Source organism: Gadus morhua, chromosome 16 (genome assembly GCF_902167405.1).
Source record: "Gadus morhua chromosome 16, gadMor3.0, whole genome shotgun sequence".
NCBI lineage: Eukaryota > Metazoa > Chordata > Actinopteri > Gadiformes > Gadidae > Gadus > Gadus morhua.
Window position 1 is genome coordinate 23,088,468 of NC_044063.1, and position 22,297 is coordinate 23,110,764.

The window sequence follows — 22,297 nt, forward strand, 5'->3', positions numbered from 1 at the left end:
CTGGAAAGCTTTTCTATATATTGGAAGCTTAAGTAAACCTGAAAAACAAAATCCTGGTAAAACTGGTCACCAAATTACAAAAATGGGGGTCCCGGATTTATGGGATTATTTTTCAGATGATTGTGTTAAAAAGTTATCCAAATATCCAAAAAATCCACAATCCACAATTGTATTTGTCACAGTTAGTTGCCATATCACTATCTTTAAGAAACATTGTATTAAGTGTTATACAACAATATCCTGTTAGCCATAAGCAGTCTTAACAGTAGCCAACTGTCAGCTTCTTGTGCTGCTTAGTTCAGAAAAGTAAACAGTCGACAGACTGCTGTTCACTTTTGGATGCAAACCCCATGGTTTACGAAATGGGATTGCCCTAAAAGCCCTTTTCCATAGTACCTTAAATAGAAAAAAACATATCTGACCCTTATTAATCATCCTTTGAGCTGGGTCATCATCACTGGTTGTCCTGGGATGGAGTCTATGTCTTTGGTAAGAGTGTGAGAACGTACATAAGAAGCGCTGAGCTCCTGATCCGGCTGCAGCAGAAGGACGCTCTGGTCCACCGCCCTGACGGAGCACAAGGATCCTGGCTGGCTCTCCAGGCGAAACGAGGCCTCTCCTCCAGGCAGCTCTCGATCTGCTGAGAACTCCAGCTTCACCTGGAGATAGCAACACAAAAAAGGGTTGCAGTAATAATACCATGTATTAATGGCCATTCTGATCAGTTCCTATTGCTGTCTTTATGTATGCTCATTTAGAAACCACACCTTGCATTGTCATGTTAAATAATTTTCATTGGGTTTGGTCTTAGCATAACGTTACACTTTAAAGGGCACAGTAAAGTCACCATGAAATTCAATTTGACAAAAAGCTTTGTCAGCCATTTCAGATTGATGTTTAGCCTGTCACACCCTATTCTCGAAGCACTGGTCCACTGGGAAGTCCTTGTTATCCGCCAACACCTCCCCACTTGGCATCAAAGTGTACACCACCACTTGGGCATATGGGCTGAGGGCAGCTTTTCCAAGCAGGGGGATGGATAGCACTCCTTTGTTGACTAGATCGGAGAGAAGGGGAAGAATAAGGCATGGAGAGGCTAGTAGCAGCAATATAAAAAAGGTCTACTGAAGAAAAATTCAGAAAGCTTTGCAGTAATAATATTCAAATGATAAATGTTATGGCACATCCTTGATACATTCTTCTAAAATAGTTTTGAATTATTTGAAAGGCCAAAGTCTTAACAGCTTTAGAAAGGCTGTGTTTCATATGAGTGGTGCGGGGGTGTTGTTAAACGTTTCCATAACGCCCGTCACGCTATCAAGCAAGGGAGTGGAGCCAATAGGAGAGTCCTCTCTGGAAGAGAAGCTTCATGAGTGGGACTTGCACATTAATTATTATTTGAATATCTATAGAAGGATATTTTACCGATTCCTTCTTTTACAGCAACTGGAAGATGCCCATGCCTCATTATTGCACCTTTGGACATCACCTAATCGACAGAGGGAGGGAGAAAGCGCTAACACCAGAGATATATCTCCAAATTACACGTTTTTTTTAAATAAAGCAAAGCGTTGAAGTGTTTGTGTAAAGTGTTTACAACGCTGACTCACGGTGTAGTAGAAGGGCAGTTCCTCCTGCCCCGGCCTAAGCTCCTCGCCCTGGATGATGTACTGGGCGCCCACCTGGGACTCCCCCTCACAGAGGCTCTTGTGGCCGTTGGCTGAGATCTTCACGAAGCTCTTGCTCTTAGAGTAGAACGGCCCCATGGTCAGTACTGCCGAGGGGTATGCAGGCAGGCGTTCCCCATGCACAAATGACTGCCGTTCTTCCTTGGGTCTAGAGCTTGCCTAAAGGAGGAGATATTACAACACATGTCAACTTTAAAATTAAAAAAAAAGTTATTTAAATACAGAAAGCATTGAGTGTCCCCCTGGGAATTTCTGATTGAACAGCTTCTCTGGGAGGTCCACTGACAGGGCCTTGACCCCACAGAGGTGTTGGTGTTGGAGGTTACTGGCTCACCCAGGGGAAACCCATGTGAACACGTGGAGAACATACAAAACCAGGACCCAGATGCTTTTGCACCCAGGACCTTCTTGCCGCAAGTCAACGATACAACATACAGACACAAGGACAAACCGTAAGAACCACGCTGTTCTTCCACAGGGAGGTGTCCAGGGAGAAAGAAGCCATGCCGTTGTCTTGGGTCAGAAGCGTGAGGTTGTACGACGCTGCGTTGACGTCCACGTATAGATATACCACCTCGTCCCCCACCGCCTTCCTGTCTATTCCAGTCAGCTTGACCTGGAACCCAAGGAAGGAAACGTACACACACAAGTTTTAAATATTTATAAAACAAACAAAGATAAAACACACACAACACACACACACACACACACACACACACACACACACAGATTTGAATTTGATGGCTCATGGCCAATATCCATTACCTTGCCCTCGAATGGGATCCCTGGCTTATAGGCAGTATTATCTGCAACATTCTCAAATGTGAGTTCTCTGACATTAACAGAGAAGGGCGTTTGGCCACTGGCTTGAATGACCACCCCTACAAAATATACAGGCAACGTCATTATTTGACACCAACACTGACAATGTCTTGTTTTGTCTGCAAAACAACTAATTATTTCATTCATAAACCTACCAGTGCCATACTCCTCCATTTCAGCCGTCACCTCAAACATGTCCCGGTACGTTTGATCTCTTGGGCCAAATGCTACCCTAATGAAGTGCGTTGCACAGCCAGTTCTGTCCGTCTGGGAGATAGAACGAAAAAGTGGTGCGAAGGTTAGCCAACACCTTCTGAAACCAAATAGATCAAGATCTAGAACACATATAAGCAGCATTAATATATATGAGGCAAATGACAGATAAGGAGTAATATTTATATTTGAGTGATAATTTCTGTAAATGTTCGACTTACCTAACCCAAAATAACCCCAACACTACCCCATGCATCGGATGATATTTAAAAATGTCTAGAATAAGTCGGGTTCATGTAGGAAGTATTTACGAGTCAAATAACTGCCAGCCAACCCCCTAGGCTGCAAGGTCTAGTTGCCACTTGCCTGCAGTTGTGATGTCACACAGATGTCTTCTTGCTTTTCAGAATAATGCCCAAAAAAGGCCCTGGCCCTCTCTACAAACTACCACCTTGATGGACCCAAGGACAGGCTTTCCATAGGTGTATCTGTCAGAAGGAGCGCCTCGCAAGGCATTGGTGGATTAACAGTGGGAGGAAGCAATGATGACCACAGGCATGATGGGACTCAAGGGCATTTTCCATGAATTCAGCATTGTGGACACTCACCTTCCACAAATTTGTATGGGGACTTCTTGTTGTAAAATATTTATGACATTAGGTAGTCTAATGTTGACGGCATATTTTGGCAAAACTGAAAGGACAAGACTAAGTATCATTTTCCAAGCATGAAAAACCGGCTAATAAAATCCATCAGATTCAAAATGTTTCTAAAGCAACATTTATTGTGTAGTACCAGTACGTGTGTGCACGTGTGTGTGTATTTGTTGCAGTTGGGGGCAGACCGTATTCCTTGATGTCAAAGGAGCGAGAGGTGCTCTCTCCTTTCTCCGTCCAGGCGGTGATGGTGTAGGGTCCCTGGGCGGCCTCTGGACTCATGGGGTGAGAGATGTCCAGGATGCCACTGACGGCGGCCCTATCCAGCCACTGCGCGATGCGGTTTCTGTTGGGGTCCTTGGCATCAAGTGAAAGACATGGAGACATGTACTAAATCACTGCGAATCGAGCAGGTATTGCTGTACTTACAGATGCAACTGATTATTTAAAACCCCCAAGATTACTCCATTTCCCTCCTATGCAAAATCCATGAGATTTGCGGTGGTGTATAATACCTTTTTTATCAATGGTTGGAATGAAACTATTGAAATATATTGAAATATATACACCAAAATGTAGAAAAATGTATTATGTAGTACATTTGAAGAGTTCTTACCTGAAGCTCAACTGTTTTATACTGCAAATAAACGGGAAGGACGTTTTTAGTCATTTTATATTTATTTTCATAAATACATTTCTAGCTTTGTATGGCCTTATCATACTATTTGTATTATCTATTCTTTACTCACAAAAGTATTTTCCTTCATATTATCTTTAGCTGAGTAATTATAATCATAAAGACCTTTTTATATGACATATCAATAGGAAATTCTTACATAATGACACCAAAAGAATAGTAGTATGGAAGGTAATGGAGAGAGCACCAGAGAGCTCAGCCTCCTGACTGACGGGAACAATTCATGGCTCTCCAGTTTGATGAAGGATTGTAAATAAGAGGACATCACGTACCAGCTCATTGAAAGGGATGAAGCCAGCGTCCATGGAGACGATCCGGAACTGGACTACAAATAAATAAATTCAGGTGTATTCAAATATATATTCAAGTGTGGACATTCAGACATTCAGATTGCACATGAGTCAAAGGTGATCACAAACAATCAAAAGGACAGCCTTATTTTCTAATAAAACAATAATCAAAACTAGAACAATTTGGTTTCAAGGAAACCAAACCCTCCGAGGTATTTCAGATGAAACCCCTCTATCCATAAGTGATATGGATCAATCCTAGTCCAAAGTTCCCCTTAAAAGGTATTTCAGATGAAACATGATGTAGACGGTCACTAATGCCCCTTTTCCACCAACAGTACCAGCTCACCTCGCCATGACTTAGCGTGGCACAACTTGGTTTGGTTTCAGGCACGTTGTGTTTCCATCTAGAAAGTATCTCTTTAACGTGGACGGGTCGTCATAGCACGCATGCACGAAACTGCGACATATATGCGACACATTATCAGACAGTGTTATGCACAGAAGCGTCTCCACCTCTGTCACGGTCCACGGCGTGCTCTTGCGCGCTGATCCTGCCATGTTCAATAATCAATCACTATTTTTGACGCTGATGCTAGTATTTAAAGATGCCGGGTGTTGGTTGTCGGGTGTCGGGTGTCAGGCTCGGACGTCGCGCTCATCGTTATTCGGCCAGTGGCGTAACTCTGGCCAATCAGTGGCCAGTAGGCTGTTTACGGTATGATCAGATCAGGTCTCTTGGAACCTCGACGGAGGTGAGACTGAAAAAGTACCAGACACCAGGTAACTAATTTTGGCGGACCGAGTCGAGGCAAGTTGAGCTGGTACTGTCGGTGGAAAAGGGGCATAAGCAATATGGAATTAATCCTGGTCCAAAGTTCCCCTTAAAGGTATTTCAGACTAAACATGATGTAGTGGGTCTCTAAGTGATATGGATTAATCCTGGTCCAAAGTTCCCCCTTAAAGGTATTTCAGATTAAACACGATGTAGTGGGTCGCTAAGTGATGGATTATCCTGGTCCAAAGTTCCCCTTAAAGGCCTTTCAGATGAAACACGATGCAGTGGGTTTCTAAGTGATATGGATTAATCCTGGTCCAAAGTTCCTGTTAAATACACAACAGTTCTTATCATGCCCACCCCCCTCAGGTTGTTGTGGGTGGAGACGGTGAAAGGCTGAACAGCAATATGAAAGAATAAGAGTCTGCCAGAAGTGGTTAGGAGGCATTGTCTATGTATTGATGAAGGACGGGGACTAGCTCAAACAGACTGTTTGGTTTTCCTTTCACAACAGCAAGAGAACACAAATATAATTTCCAGGTTCACGGATGCCCAAAAGTCTACGCTTTGATCCAACCTATTTATTGCAGTAAACAAAAAATGCAGAGCAAAATTTGTGACTACTGCAATACAGTGTTTCCCTCTCCCTGTAGGCTGGAGGCTTGTGACGGGGTGAGCACATGTGTACCAGTCTGTCCAGGCTTGTAGAGCGGCTTGTCCGTCACGATCAGATGAAGGAAGGCTGGAGGGGCGATGAGGACCTTGGTCTCCTTGCTCATGACGGCTCTCTCCCCCTGGATGGTCACATTGACCGTGGCCACCGTGCTGCTGGTCACAATGGGAACCTGCAACACCACCCGCCCCATCATCAAGGGCTCAACGTAGCTTTGAGGTACAACAACGATGCACTGAGATACATACTGCTGACGGACGCCCCGACCCCGACACCAGTACCTGGACGCCGGCCCCATACAGGACTCATGTACTGGTACAACTTCACCCATATAACCACCACATACCACGTTACGCAACATGACGTAACATTGAAGAGCCAGGGAACCCCAAACATTGTAGTTACTCTTAAACGTGGTTATCTATGCGTTAGTGGTTACATTACAGTGGTTAGTAGGGGTAGTAGGGGGGGGTCTAGACTACTGATGATGAATGGGACTTTGGATAAAACCCTGCTCCGTTGAAATTAGTTTAAATAATGAAGTCATTTGTTGGTATTTCTCTACTAGAGGAGCAGACCTGAAAGGTGGAGCAGCCGTAGTAATCCGTGGAAACCGTCTCCTCCAGGATGACGGTGCTCCCGGACTGCGCCTCCAGAGTCACCCTGAGGGCCAGCGGCTCCGGGGGGGAGAGGACGTGGGCGCACAGCGTCTCAGATGCCCCTCCGGTCACCCTGGAGCTCACAGTCACGGCGTAGATGCTGACGAGAGGAGGAGGAGCGGGGATTGTGATGTCTGTGGTCAATATTAACGGGATTTCTCTTCATTGATGCTCCCATCTGATTAATATTACAACTGATTACGTATGAAATATAACTATATTATTGGATATGTTCGTGTGCTTAGATGTTTTGGTCTTTGTATTAATTGTACCTACTATTCTTGAGTCATTGTTATTTCTGTCTGGCAAAACTTTTACACCCTGGTATAACCAAAAGCATATCCCTTGGTGGACTTGATTGCAAGCAATGCAAAGGAAAAAACACTCAAATGCTTCTATGTACAAACGTTCCCTTGTAATGGCAGATTGGTTCACCAGTACTAATGATGTGTTCAAAAACATTCCTGACAACCCTGATATTATTTTTCTGGCTAAAGATAGGAGGGAGGAGCTGTTGATGGAGGTAGGTTGTGTCTTTGACCTATATATGGACATAGCCTTTTATGACAAAATAACCAAATACCAGGGGTCTCATTTATAAAACTGTGCGTGGGATCGTTACTAAAAATGTGCGTACGCCCAGAAGCCAAGTTTTGCGTGCGCCAAAAAACATTCAGATTTATAAAACCCTGCGTACGCACACCGTACGCAATCTTTGCTTTATAAATCACAGACTGCCTACAAGTGTGCGCAGCTGAATCAGCTTCACGTTCCGCCCTGTACACGCCCCTTTTTAACCATAAATGGTCAATGCAAATGACCTCATGAATTCGATCTGCATATAAAACAGACTCAGATGCAAGTATTATGTCTTGTCGGAAACAATGGCAGAAGTAGGCCTACTTAGAAATGCAAAAAAGCGAAATTTCACGGAGGTTGAAGTGGAGACACTTGTGGGTGAGATGGAGGCCCGAAATAGTTTTTTTTCGGCGGTCACGGGATTGGGATCGCCAACAACAAAAAGCAGAGTGAGTGGCAACATGTTGCCGCAGCAGTGTACTCTGTCAGTAGCAAGGAGCGCAGTAGCGCACAGTCCCAGAATTAAAAAAAGAAGTGGTCTGACATAAAGTTACATATTTTTATGTAGCCTACCAATAAATTGTTATGGTCCCTAAAGACCATCTCCCTCCGAATCCTGTCATTTGCATGGTCCGCCAGAAGTGCCAGATGGTGCAGCATTAACCACGGCGCTCACCTCTGCATGTATAGGGTTACGGTAATAAGACTGACCGAGAACACCTTGGATAATCAGTTTGTAATCATCCACGTAAAATGTTCTTGAACATAACCCCTTTTTAATGCCTGATTTGTCATGAAAAGCATCAAGAGTAACGGACAACGATTCTGATGAGGGTGTGGCTTGGTTTTCCACACTTGGGATTTAATTGACATTTGATTATGTGTTTACAGTGTCACATAAAAATATTATGTTATTGACACATGTTGGACGGATGCTTTATTCCATGCAGTCGCGCCGTCAGTGGACAGTATGGAGTGACGGGATTAAATATAGAGATTTTTTTTTTTTTTTATATTCTAAGGAGATGTTTCTGGAGTTATAACTGACAGTTGACTTAAATTATTCTGATCACATAGATTTAACGCATGATACGGGTTGAAATTAAATTTATGAAGGGCGATGATAAAACATAATCGTTCTTCTCACTCTACAATTCTTCGGTCTGACTTCAGTTCACCACCACACCCAGTGGCGATCCTAGGTCCAGTTCCGCCCCGGGCAGCGATTGTTGACGGGGGGGGGGGGGGGGGGGGGGGGGTTTCATCAGACCAACGGACTTCAGTGAGGGTTTCACTCCGTCTATACGAGCAAGTGTGCGCCTGCATCCGCCAAAATACCTATTCCCCACACAATATTATGTCGTACTTCATTGATAACCGCTGCGCAGCGCATTTTTTTTTATACTTCTCGTGGCGCCCCCCATGTGATTTGCCGCCCCCCACAAATATGCCGCCCCGGGCGGCTGCCCGGTTCGCCCGTGCCTAAAACCGCCACTAACCACACCATCTGTGTCGCAAATTCTCCTTTTCCTCCAAACCATGCGTACGCATGGGTCAGAGTTTGCTTAGGGCTGCGCACATATTCCCGTCAAGTTGGTTTTTTATAGATCACAACCTTGGCGTGGAAAGTCACGTACGCCAATTTCAGCCCCGTTTTGTGCGTACGCAACGGTTATAAATGAGACCCCAGCCCATCAGTACAAGGATCAGAGACATAGGTTATGAATGCAAATTGATAGTATTAATCTTTGGCAGTTTGGGGCAAGTCCACAAACTCACAGTCAGTGGGCTTGGACTGGCAGGGCTCTCAAAAACCAGAGGTAAAAAACTGCCAAATTCTGTTATATTTCAGCTACAATAGGCATGCCTTGCTCTGTGGCACAGGTGATGTTTCTTGTATCCTTGAGTATCAAAGCTTATTATCTTGTTAGCTAATATTTTAATCCTTTCTCTGTACTGAATGTAATTTGGTGGATTCAAATAAATTATTCAAATGTGCGTGCGTGCGTGATGTACACCAACCTGCTTGGGAGTGCACGATTTCGTAGCAGCATTAGTGTTGTACAAGTAGGGGCGGATCTACAGGGGGGGGGGGCACTTTAGAGCCTTGCCACCCCAGCTGCCCCCCCAACCTTTTATTCTTAAAACTGTATTTGTAAAAAAATAATAAACCGCCATATGTCCACAAGCCTCTCAAAGCATTGAAACAAACTAGAAAATGAACTGAAGGTGAAGATTTTGAAATGTAATCTTAACCCCTTGCAACAAAAACCGTGTTGTTGTGTAAGTCTTGGAGGCCTGGGTTCTTCCCACGTACTGTCGTCTCATGCCCCCTTGCCGAGACCCTTTGCCACCCCATGTCTATGTTCCAGTTCCGCCAGTGTTGCCCCGCAATGGATTTTGTAACGAAATATCTTATATCGCTACGTGTGTTTCTAACGTTGCTGCATAAACCCAGATCCTCGGACCTGCCTTAAGTGTGCATACTTACGTTTCGTTGAGGTGGGCGCGGGTTGGAGACCAGGCAAACGCTGTCCAAACCAGCACGCACAGTAGGACAGTTGCCATGATGCTGCTTTCTGCGGAACACACCAAACAGAATCTGGCCACAGGGGGTCCAGCCGCTCAGAGTATGACTTTAATCAGGCTATTTATACTATAGTATAAATATATTTATACTAACTATCCAGCCACTCCCACCGAAATCAGGCGGACCACTGCCTCCTCCCTAGTCCCTATGAGAGGTCGAATTTCCCCCCCCCCCCCCCCCCCCCCCCCCCCCCCCCTCCCCCCCCCCCCCCCCCCCCCCCCCCCCCCCCCCCCCCCCAGTATGAATCCATGCAGAAGCCAGTCAAGGCTTGCTTTGAGTAAATGTTTTTTTTAAATTAGCAAGATTTCACAGGGATGAAGATGTACAGATTCTCTTAGTACATTAGAAAAGCGTTTGCAATTTGAATGAGCTATATGTAATGCGTTGGTGGGATAAACAAATGGCAACGTGCCAGCGACCCTTCAACAGGAATGACCCTGAGTACGGGCCGCCTGCTCCTGGTAGCAGCCGACTGCAGTTCCAGAGGTGGTCAGTGGAGGGCAGCACCGCTGTCGGGCTGCTGGGATAGTTATTCAGGTTCTTATTTTTCCTTCTTCTATCTAGGGAGGAGCTCATTAAAATCTGCCTTCCCAATTTGGGGTGATGAAATCTGTATTAAATCAATTTTGACCCCCTCCTCCTCTTCCTCCTCCTCCTCATTTTTTTCATTGCCCCAGCAGAATTCATATTAAACATGTATGGAGCACATTTCTAATCTACCATCTGTTGATTCCCCCTCCCCCCACCATCCCATCACACACCCTAACCATGCAGGCATGCACACACACATACACAGAAACAAATACACTCACACACACGCACACACACACACACACACACACACACACCACACACACACACACACACACACACACACACACACACACACACACAAACGCATGCACACAAAGGCACGTATGCAGGCACACACACACGTTCACCACAAAACACACACATGCGCAGGCACACACACACACACAAAATGAATGCATGCAAGCATGCACACACAAAGGCAGACACACACACACACACACACTGACAGGCATGTAGGTACACAGACACACAAACATGCAGACACACACACTTTAAAAAAACATGCACGCATGCAGGCCTGCACACAAACACACACACACACACACACACGCATGCACACAAATGCATACGGTTAAGCCCTGTGCTCTGGATAGAGCACAGTTGGGGTTGTGGGCAGAGGAGCCAGTGAGGAACAGAAGGAAGAACCACCAGCGAGTAACAAAATGAAGTCAGAGGCTGTGTGGGGATTTAGATGTTCAAAGGAGCGGCTTACGCCCTGGGCCGCGCTAGGGCCCTCTTGAGTCTGAGAATGAATTGTGTTCTTTAACAAGCCTTTATTGGAATCCACACTCCGACCAAAATGTGGAAGATAAAGGGGACAAACAGAAGCCCAGAGCGCTGGATTCTCCGAGCTGAGCCAAGTGAGTGGCCAGCGCAATCCCAGAATCACTGTGAGTCAACAAGAGAGCGCAGGAGACGCATAATGGTGGATCCCCATCCAGTGGAAGACTTAAACAAGTGTGTGTGTGTGTGTGTGTGTGTGTGTGTGTGTGTGTGTGTGTGTGTGTGTGTGTGTGTGTGTGTGTGTGTGTTTGTGTGTGTGTGTCAGTGGCGTAAATATCCCCCCCCCCCTCCCCCCTCTGCTCGGAAGTCCTGTCCAGGGGCCCAAAATAAATATTTGCACCGGGGCATGTCACCATGATGTTACGCCACTGGTGTGCGTGTGTATATGAGTCTGTGTGTGTGTGTGTGTGTGTGTGTGTGTGTGTGTGTGTGTGTGTGTGTGTGTGTGTGTGTGTGGTGTGTGTGTGTGTGTGTGTGTGTGTGTGTGTGTGTACGTTATCGGGAAACAAGGCTTGATCAGTGGGGAGGGGTGGCCAATGCCAGTGGTGTTGATTTGATTTGCCGCGTCAGACATGCTCTGGGCCTTGATTCCCGATAACGATGGATCTTCGCTTGTACCATGATTCTCACGATGGATCTTGCGAACAATCGTGAATTTCTTTGGAACGTTTCCCGAAACTCCTCTTAACATGAACGCGCGTTCACTGCACTGACGACGTTCGTAGGATTGTAACTGTCTACTGACACTGCTGAAATGGGCTCCGTACTGAGGGGGACGCAGGAATGTCGCAGGAAAATGGGGTTCAAAAGCGTTAAAAAATCAATTGTTTTTAAAAAATTAAAACACAATTGATTAGGCCTAGGCCAACATATGTATCGGTCCTAATCCTGAATGTACTGTGAGTACATTCTTTCACGGCATTTTCCCCCCTTCCATATTACAAAAATCTTAAATAGCTTGTGTGATGATGTCACAAATGCAGGCATCACAGCAGATGGTTGGACTAGTTTCAGTCAAGACCACTACACCGTCACATTGCACTACGTCAGGGAAGGTCAGAGTAAAGAAAAAGTCCTCAAAAACAAAGCAGTGTACCAAGCTCAAACAGGGATAGCTGTTGCGGAGGAGATTGAGGGGATCCTGGAGGCGTTTGGAGTGAAAGAGAAGGTGGTGGCAGCAACTGTGGGAAACGCAGCAAACATGGATGTAGCTGTCAAAAAGCTAAACATCATCAAGTTTCCATGTTTTGCACACACACTTAACCTTGGAGCTCAGAAGCTGTACAACAGCAATACAGTTTCCAACTGGGCAGCAAGGATTCGTTCTGTGATTGTATGGATGAGGAGATCCCACATGGCTAAAGTCGTCCTAAAGGAAAAGCAGCAACTCCTCAGTAAGTTATAGATGTGTAAATACTTTAATAGCAAGCTAACGAGCTACAAATTGTAACATAAATGAACAGATTAGGATCAATTCAAAAATTATAAAGTAATGGTAATATTACATTGTTGAATGTGTGTGTGTGTGTGTGCAGAGCTGCCCCAGCACATGCTCCTTTTAGATGTGAGGACTAGATGGAACTCCCTGTATTCGATGATGGAGAGATTTTGTGAACAGTTCCCTGCCATCCAAGCTGCAGCCATAGACCAACGGCTTAGAAAGCCCATGGAGAAGAAGTAAAAAATTTAAATGACTGTAACGGGTCAATGGAGCGCTGGACACAGGTTTTGCTTTTTCCCCAAGGAAGTTCTTTTATTGCTTTCCATAAACGTATAAATCAAAGGCAATTAGACAGAACGTAAATCAAATTCTGCTTGGCGCGATCTCTGGTGGCGATGGGCTCCTTTCTCCTCCCAATCCTTCCTGGATTCCCCACCTCACTACAACACAAAAGCAGGCACATAAATACAAACACTCCCTGATTGGCCTGAGTGCCGACACCTGCCCGCACTCAGGTTCAATCCCCCCAGCCAATCCGGTGCTCTCCCAACCTGCCCATACTCCCCCTGCAGGCCAGACGTCGCACGTCCCCCCACAATGACTTATATAAAACTTGGTTGACTAAAGCCACATTAAAAAGGTTATGTTTGTTGTTTATGCAATATTGTTACTTTTGTTTTGTTTGTGTTGCAGACTGGCCATAATGGGCAATGAGGACCTGAGGAAAGCAGAGGAGTTTGTGCAGCTGATGAGGACACATCCACACTCGCTGTCTCCAGCGAAAAAGTTCCAACCTGTGGCCAGATATTGCCCATCCTTCAGAAACTGCGAAAACATTACACTGTGCAGACAGATGACTCTGGAATGATCTTTCCAAACGTTACCAGATACAGTTACTGATATGTCATGATTAATTACTATATGAAAATTAAACATATACGCTAATGGTTATTTATTGTCAGTCACATTTTCTCCTAAATTGGTGTTTGTCCCCCATTTTCAACTTAAGGATGGTGATATCCAGGCATTCCTGGAGGAAGCCACTGTGTTGGATCCCAGATTGAAATTTTTACATTTAAATCTACAATGGACATGGATGACATCTTGGGCAGGGTCAGGGCATCAGCAGTGGCAGCAAACACAGAGGCAGTGGAGAAAGTACTGTATTTGAATTTGACAATGCCTTTAGCACATTTCTGTTGTGAGACCTTTTCTTCTTGCTCTGTGGTTCTTACTTTACATTTCTTCTCAAGCTGTCAGAGCCGAGAGAGACACAGGGGCAGGCAGAAGAAGAGAATGAAGAAGAAGAACTACGGACTACGTAAGTTTAATGTAGCTAATTGTGATGAATGATGATAGATGGCAGGGCTTATCACACTATTTAGTTTAAAACTAAACCTTGTTATGTCATAATTTCAGACGCCACCTGTAAAGCAGAAAAAGATGACAGCTCTAGAGGAACTTTTAGAAGAAGAGGACGGCAAGCTGCTTTCCACACAGCAGCTGCCCCCTGTCTCCACAGCCCAGAGAGTGGATCAAGAAATCCAGCTTTATAGAAGCCTTCCTCCCATTCCAACCAAAGACAGTGCCAGTCACTGGTAGTGGAAGAAGAGTGACACATTGCCAGTGTTGTCAGCTCTTGCTGAAAAGTATCTCTGTGTCCAAGCGTCATCCACCCCTTCTGAAAGGGTGTTCTCCACTGCTGGAGACACCCTAAGTCCCGAAAGATCTTGTATCCTTCCTGAGAGGGCAAACATGATCATTTTTCAGCACAAAAATTGTTAATTTGCCAAAGTTGTTGTTAGTTGTGTTCTCATCTTTACAGAAGACTTATTTATTTTGTTTATATCAGTTTAATTTTTTTACTTGAATGCAAATGAGCAAGAGATTGAATACAAACAACCGAATTTGTGATTATTTTCTCACCCAATGAGAATCGATAAGAGAATCGATAAGGAATCGGATCGATAAGCAGAATCGGAATCGGAATCGTGAAATTCTTATCAATTCCCATCCCTACTACCTACCCCCGAGGGTTGCCCTCCGGGTCGGATGTTTGTTCCCCCGGCGGCCCGCACGGCCATTCTCCAATGGGGGCACGAGTCCAGAGTTGTCTGCCATTCAGGGTTTCTCCGCTGTCTCTCTCTCCTCCGACAGCGGTTTTGGTGGTCCTCCATGGCTGCCGACACCAAGGGTTTCGTGGCTGCCTGTTTCCATCTGTGCCCGCGGCAAATCGTCACACCGTGCTCCGGCTGGTCTCCTCTACATGTTCCTCACCGGCCGTGGTCGCACATAGCAGTGGACTTCGTGACTGGTCCCCCGCCCTCAGATGGTAATACGGTCGTACTGACTATTGTCGATCGTTTTTCCAAGGCTGTGTACTTTGTTCCGCTTTCAAAACTCCCCTCAGCTCTGGAGATGGCGAACCTGCTGGTCCTGCAGGTGTTCCGGCTCCACGGTATCCCCCAGGACATTGTGTCGGACCTGGGACCGCAGTTCTCCTCACGAGTTTGGAAGGCGTTTTGACAGGCGCTAGGGGCGTCGGCCAGCCTCTCCTCCGGCTACCACCCACAGACTAACGGCCGGACGGGGCGAGCTATCCAGGACCTCGGGTCGGCATTACGTTGCCTCGCCACCAAACACCCCGTTCATGAGACCATTCGGAGCGTTTCCATGGTAGACACCACCATTATTATTATCCTCTGCCGACAATAGTATAGTATGTAGTCAAATACAATAAATAGATCCATTATGTTGATGAAATATGACTCCTGCCTTTGTAAATGTTTTTTTTATTATAAAATGGGGAAAAAATATTGTAAATGTATGATACCTATACTATCTTCGCTACAACACTATTTTGGGGGACTCCTACAGGACCATCGCAAATAGTTTCCGTGTTGGGATCACCACTGTCTCCAGCATTGTCCCTGATGTTGCCACTGCAATCTGGGACTCTGGCGGAGGAGTTCATGGCTGTGCCCAGCACAGATGAGTGGAGGTCCATTGCAGGGAGGTTTGAGGAGGGGTGGAATTTTCCTCTTTGCTGTGGAGCATTGGATGGGAAGCATCTGGTCATCAAAGCCCCTGCTCACTCAGGATCCCAGTTCTACAACTACAAGGGAACTTTCTCTCTTGTTCTCTTGGCGGTTGTAGACGCAGAATATTGTTTCCGGGTGATTTATGTCGGGGGCTACGGAAGAACCAGCGATGGTGGGATTCTGGCCAACTCTGCTTTTGGTGCAGCTCTTCAGTCTGGCATCCTCCAACTGCCTGCCGACCTGCCACTACCAGGAGCTGACCACCGAGGACCACAGCCGCATGTCTTTGTGGCTGATGAGGCCATTCCCAGGGAATGAGGCCATTCCCTGGTCGCAACCTGGCAAGAGAGCGCCGGGTTTTCAATTACCGTCTGTCCCGAGCTCGGATGGTTGTGGAGAATGACTTTGGGATCCTTTTTTCCCAGTGGAGGGTCTACAGGCGTGCCTTCGAGGTCAACGTTGAAGTTGCGGAGAAGTGTGTGAAGGCTACCTGTGTTCTCCACAACTTCATGCGGAGGACCACCCCCCCAAATGCATTGAGGGGGAACATCCCAGTTGGTGAGGTGGACCCACTACCCACTCCCCAACAACTCAGCGAGGGAAGCCATCAGGATTCGGGAGGCCTTCAAGTCCTACTTCTCTGCTGAGGGAACCGTCCCATGGCAAGACAACGTGTAGCGCACCAGCACACCCAAAACGGCTCTTTTAAGAGCCACCCACACATTACTATTGAGCAAACTTCCTGAAATCACTATATTGACAGTGATCTTCTGACTTAATGAAGAATGTCTCCTTAACATACAACAGTAATATGCCATTATTAACTAAGTTTGTTAATGTTAAAGTTTATATTTTGTAATCAGGTAACTGTGACAGTCCTGAGCCGTCTTGCTTCCCTTCTGTTGGCCTCTGTTCTTCTTCCAGGGATGCTGATTGGCTGGCCATCTCATTGAGGGATTGAACTCACCTGCAGGAAGCCGAAGAAGCAGAAGATGGGGGGAATCCAACATGGCGCTCTCGCTCTCCCACCTGGAATGCTGTTGCTGCCTGGCACCCAACTGGGTTTTGTTTGGGGTTGTTATTCTAGCCCTTTAGCCTTTGTTTGCATACTCATAGTTTAGTCTGTAAACACCACACAACACTACAGAATACTGATTTGTTTTTTTGGTTATTATATAAATGTAACATACATTTAACTGTCGCTGTGTGGACCTCCCGTTCTTGGTTGTGCTCTTCAACGAGTAGGGCACAACATACCTGACAACAATACCTTAAGCAAAGTTGCTTAGACCCTAAAATCTGTGGCACAAAATAATTTGCAACATTTCCCTCAAGCAACTTAAATGGCCATTCAATAAAGAATCTGAAGCCATCTTTTGAATAAAAATAATCCTTTATTGGGGCGTGTGTGTGTGTGTGCGTGAGTGTAAACAAAAAAAAATGGGCATGGATCATTCCCTGCAACGATTGTCACCCCAGTGAACCTATTCAGCGAATGGTTCAAATTGAGAGTCCAAATTGAGCACTCCTGGATTATAGAAATTGTTAGCGTCATGCAATAATTTATAAATTTGAAATTGTATGTGTTCTTTTGCATGGGGTGGCAATCGTTGCAGGGAAGGAATTATCCCTTTAAAAAAATGTTCGTCCTCGGAGAGAGACGCTGGAGGAGGAGGAGGAGGAGGAGGAGGAGGAGAAGGAGGCGCTGGAGCAGGTGGAGGCGGCCTCCTCAACACCTCCAGGAGGCACTTCTCTATCTGTCCCTCCCTCTCCCTCCCCCCCACTCTCCCTCTTTTCTGTGTCCTCCTCACTGTTTCAAATGGAAACAAAATTTTTGGGTCAGATAACAGACAAAAATACATTCAACATGAAAGGCTATGAGTACTTAATTGTCATACTCATAACATACCATTCACGCATAGGGACCCTCATGACCACATCAACGAAGTGTAGCATAAAATAAATGTAATTTCTCTCATGTTAAATGACATACCTGGGGCAATAGGAGGAGTGGTGACCGCAGCAGTTGGTGGTGGTGGTGGTGGAATGGGTTCAGAGGCAGCAGCAGCTTCCGGCTCCTCACAGCTTGTACAGGGATCTTCTGAGGTGACAAGAGGTAGTTATCAATCTATAGAACAAATCATGCTGTGTATGGGCGTGTGTGTGTGTCTTCCCTTATCGACCAACCTCCTAGGTCATTCGCTGTCCCTGCTGCCGCCTCTGAACCGTGGTCCTCGACTGGGTACTCTGCAATCCCGTCTACCTCGACCCCCAGCACCATATTGCTACTGGTCTCCCTCGGAGTAACAAATGGGCCGAGGAAAGACAGGACTGCAGAGTACTTCCACGTCTTCAACGGGCCTGCTGCTGTCCCACTCCTCTTTCCTGCCTCCTGTCTGCGTCTCTCCCTGAGGTAGGTGTCCCTCAGGACCATCCACTATCGTCGGCATTCCTCCTCTGACAAGAAAAAAGCCTACGCTGTGTAATTCGAACTGAACTGTTGAATGCTAACTGCTCACTAACTAACTAGCTGTAATAAAGTAACTTTTAAAGTAAAGTAAATTCAAAAAGACTTACCAGTTAGCCCGACCTCCTTGCTCACCTTCAGCCAAGCCTTGGCCTTGACCGTCCGGTCCTTACTGGCCAAGGTGGTGTTGAAGATCTCCGGGAATGCGGAGACTGAAATGATGAGCTTTTCCTCCATTTTAGCGGTTTGATCTGGATCAGGTAGTGAACTCTAGGTCACTCCGACCCTGCGTTCACACCAAAAGATGCAAAAAGTTGCCGCGCCGCACCATCGCATTCAAAGTGAATGTAGAGACGCGTTGCGGGTTTGCTGCCGGAGCACTTGCTGCCGAGAAAACCGGCAGCAAAATTTGATTTGCGGCGCGGCAAAATTTGATTTGCAGCGCAGCACGCCCGTTCACGTATTTTGCGGCGCGACAAATGCTGCCCGAGTTTTTCGGCAGCAAACGCGTGATGACAGCCAATCAGCGTTCAACAGCGTTGCCACTGAGGCGTTGCCACTGAGGCGTTGCCACTGAGGCGTTGCCACTGAGGCGTTGCCACTGAGGCGTTGCCACTGAGGCGTTGCCACTGAGGCGTTGCCACTGAGGCGTTGCCACTGAGTGACATGCCGTAACAGCCAATCAGTGTTACTCCCTTGGAGTGACCTAGAGTTCACTACCGTTACATTTATTTAGCAACTCGAAAACCCCCACAAATCAGCATTCTGTAGTGTAGTTGTGTTTACAGTTAAACTAAACTATGAGTATGCTAAAGGGCTAGAATAACAACCCCAAACAAAACCAGTTGGGTGCCAGGCAGCACCAGCCTTCCAGGCTCCGAATGGTCTCATGAACCCATTAACGACGGGCATTCCGACGTCTCTCCCTCTTCCACAACAGGTAAAGACATGCAATGCTCGTAATTTCGGCCATGGTTGTGAATGAATTCAGAAGCACTGCGGGCAAAACTTGCCGTGCCGCGAAACTTCCCGCGCCGCATTTGCTGCCCGAACAACGCGTTCGGGCAGCAAATGCATCTTTTGGTGTGAACGTAACACTGTTTGGCTGTCACGGCATGTCACTCAGTGGCAACGCTGTTGAACGCTGATTGGCTGTCATCACGCGTTTGCTGCCGAAAAGCTGAAATATTTCAACTCGAGCAGCATTTGTCGCGCCGCGCAAAAGTTTTGCGGCGCAGCAAAGGTTTTGCGGCGCAGCAAAAGTTTTGCGCCGCAGCAAAGGTTTTGCGGCGCAGCAAAATTTCTCCTCCCCTGGCCAGGCATTTGGCTCAGCTCAGTGACACACACACACACACACACACACCCAACCCAAACAAAACCAGCTAAAACATGACACGGCAACATTGCCCAACGCTTCACACGCACAAACAGACAGACAGACAGACAGACAGACAGACAGACAGACAGGCATCACTGAAGACTACACACATGATTCTATGAATAGATCTACTCTCTAGACCAGGGGTCCTCAACGTTTTCCAGGCCAAGGACCCCCATACTGATGGAGGCACTATTTCTTTGCTGATCGCTTATTTTCCCGGTAATGACCGGCGTTCTGTACATGATCCCTTACTCAACAGCACTCTCTCTCTCCCAACAGTCTTCGCTGCGCACTCTCATCCAAATACGTATTGTTTGCTGCGGAGGAGGGGGTAGATATAAAATCCGGACGAGAAACTGATGTCGCTGTGCTGTCCTTCTCCTTAATGGAAGGAGCAGGCAGAGAAAAGCTCTCGACTGCTGGGCGTTCATTAAAATCAAATACATAAAAATGTCGCAGACAGTCCAGATGTGTCAGGTGTGCGCGAGAGACCGTATTAGTATTCTTGGTGAATAGGCCCCTTTACCTAGTAGGCTACTAATGGAGGTTTAGTGTGTCTTAGTATTCCCCGTGTTTGTGTGTGGCCTCATGAGGATAACCATGTGTTTCCAGAGCCCCAACCCCTCCCTCACCTTCTGCGTGAAGACCCACGACCACCTCTACTACATGGTGGCCCCCTCGCCCAAGGCTATGCGCATCTGGATGGACGTGATCGTCACCGGGGCGGAGGGCTACACCCAGTTCCTGAACTGATGTCCCCTACATAGCCCTGGACCCACAGGGCCGCCCGCTGCCTTCTTCATGGAACTCTGGCTCATAGTGGACCCCCCTCTCCTCACTCCAAACGCCCACTCCGTCTCACTCTCTGCCCCCACCCCAGCCACACCGTCTCACTCTCCTCTTCACTCCGCCTACGCCAAGTGTCAGCGCCGGAAGGCACTGGACCTGGACCCGGACCTGAGCCTCGACCTAGACCTGGTGCTGCCAGACTATATTTGAAGCTCCTCTTTCTAAAACAATGGGTGCCACCTTACAACCTTTTTATTATATATGGATTAACAGTCGGATACATACATTGATCCATTTCTTCCCGTCTTCAGTGTCTGGCTCAAGTGGTACTTTCACTTTTGTTTCATTAATTGGTCATCAAGGCTCAAATGTTGTTGGTGTTTCTCTGTTATGATTGACAGGTCAGTTACGCTTGTGTAATTAGAAAGTTATGAAAAACTACATTTCACATGTAAGAGGTTTAGTACGTAAGGGTTGGATAATTAATTTCTACATTTTCTACTTGTTTGTTTGATATAAAAAGGGAGCAAACAGAGGACACACAAACACACTTTATATAAACCAAAATGGATCCAAACTTTCTAAAGAATTTCTTTATTGCCAAATGGAGACTTTGGGCCCTATTTTGAATACGGTCTGTCGCTGTGCTGTCCTTCTCCTTAATGGAGAAGGTCTGAAACGGTCTGAAACGCAATTGAGAAGCGCCAAGCGCAATTAGCTTTGTGGGCGGTTCACCGGCGATGTTGCTAGTTTACAGGGGCGAAAAATGACTCTTGCGCCCGGCGCATATCTAAAAAGGGTTGGTCTGAAGTAGCCTAATTACCCGTAGGTGTGGTTGGGGCGTAACGTGCAATAAACCAATGAGAGTGCCAGCTCCCATCCCCTTTAAGAGCATTGAGTGCATTTGAATCTGACGATTTGGATAGTTTGACAGCGCGTCTGCAGTCTCCGATGAGACAGATGCACATGCATTTCAAACATGAAATGGCTCAGTTTATGGCCAAATAATATGGCCTAATTGTTTACACATGGAATAACGTTTTCTTCCACAACACTGGTGTTAAACAAAGAGCATTCGTATGTCCTTCACCCTATACACTAAAAGGATGTGCCATTTGTATCAATACTTGGCCTTTTTCTTGTTGGTGCTAAGGATTTAAGGTTGGCCTAACTGCTGTCTGTACTTTACTGTCAAGTTACATATCTCTGTTCTCACAGTTTAATTCAAACACCCAGACACCACACACATCCAGTGTAGCCAAGGATTGTGTTAGCCTTGACCCCAAACTCTGGACTCTGGACCGCAGCGAGCCACCAGAGGGAGCCCCAGAGACCACCTTTCACACTTGGCACTGTCCGACTGGACTGTCATAAGGGATGACATGGATCCATGCCGTTCCCCAAGCTGTGCCTTAAGTGATTCAGTGTACAGAGAACCCCCCACCTAGCACAGTCCACTGTGTGGATGCTACCGTATGCCCCCCCCACTGTTAGGAAAGGGTTGGATCATCACCAGGTGCCAGCCTGTGTCTTGTTGAGGGGTCATGTTGCTCTGTGACAGTGTTGTGCGTGTGTTGTGCTGACGTGTTGAGTGGGTGTGTGACAGTCTACTGTGATGTCGGAATGTGGTTTCTTCTCTGTTCATGTGACACATTTGGTAGGTAGATTATTTATGATGACAATGTGGAAAGGGGAAAGAAAATCTAAGAAAAAATGCTATGCCCCACTCCTCCCCCCGAACCTCATAGTCTTATGGTCTATTGATAAAGGAATCTAGATGGGCTACAGTAGGTTCTATTGATAGAGGAACGTAGATGGGCTACGGTGGGTTCTATTGATAGAGGAATCTAGACGGGCTACGGTGGGTTCTATTGATAAAGGAATCTAGATGGGCTACAGTAGGTTCTATTGATAGAGGAACGTAGATGGGCTACGGTGGGTTCTATTGATAGAGGAACGTAGATGGGCTACGGTGGGTTCTATTGATAGAGGAACGTAGATGGGCTACGGTGGGTTCTATTGATAGAGGAACGTAGATGGGCTATGGTGGGTTCTATTGATAAAGGAATCTAGATGGCTACGTTGGGTTCTATTGATAGAGGAACGTAAATTGGTTCCATTGAAAATCAAACAGCGTTGTACGAGGGAAACAGATA

At 46.4% G+C, this 22,297-nt stretch overlaps 3 protein-coding genes across 4 annotated transcripts; all 3 read right to left on the reverse strand.

Moving 5' to 3' along the window:
• Positions 1-416: 416 nt before the first annotated feature.
• Positions 417-2,765, reverse strand: LOC115561312 (alpha-2-macroglobulin-like protein 1). Its single transcript, XM_030381271.1, has 7 exons — positions 2,666-2,765; positions 2,454-2,569; positions 2,140-2,304; positions 1,611-1,847; positions 1,426-1,489; positions 912-1,057; positions 417-659 (listed from the first exon to the last, which is right to left on the reverse strand). The coding sequence occupies exons 1-7, from the start codon at positions 2,703-2,705 to the stop codon at positions 432-434; spliced, it is 996 nt and encodes a 331-aa protein (XP_030237131.1). The 5' UTR covers positions 2,706-2,765; the 3' UTR covers positions 417-431.
• Positions 2,766-3,089: 324 nt separating this feature from the next.
• Positions 3,090-9,767, reverse strand: LOC115561315 (alpha-2-macroglobulin-like). Its single transcript, XM_030381276.1, has 8 exons — positions 9,547-9,767; positions 6,396-6,576; positions 5,833-5,989; positions 4,349-4,401; positions 3,996-4,016; positions 3,568-3,736; positions 3,332-3,416; positions 3,090-3,211 (listed from the first exon to the last, which is right to left on the reverse strand). Exons 1-8 carry the CDS (start codon positions 9,621-9,623, stop codon positions 3,127-3,129), a joined length of 828 nt encoding a protein of 275 aa, XP_030237136.1. The 5' UTR covers positions 9,624-9,767; the 3' UTR covers positions 3,090-3,126.
• Positions 9,768-16,694: 6,927 nt separating this feature from the next.
• LOC115561316 (WAS/WASL-interacting protein family member 3-like) lies at positions 16,695-18,353 on the reverse strand. Of its 2 annotated transcripts, none has more exons than XM_030381278.1 (3): positions 17,692-18,050; positions 17,498-17,605; positions 16,695-17,314 (listed from the first exon to the last, which is right to left on the reverse strand). In XM_030381278.1, the coding sequence occupies exons 1-3, from the start codon at positions 17,936-17,938 to the stop codon at positions 16,989-16,991; spliced, it is 681 nt and encodes a 226-aa protein (XP_030237138.1). In that variant the 5' UTR covers positions 17,939-18,050; the 3' UTR covers positions 16,695-16,988. The 2 variants fall into 2 exon arrangements, with proteins under 2 accessions (XP_030237138.1, XP_030237139.1); XM_030381279.1 differs by lacking the exon at positions 17,692-18,050 and adding an exon at positions 18,082-18,353 and having other exon boundaries at positions 16,706-17,314.
• Positions 18,354-22,297: the final 3,944 nt, after the last annotated feature.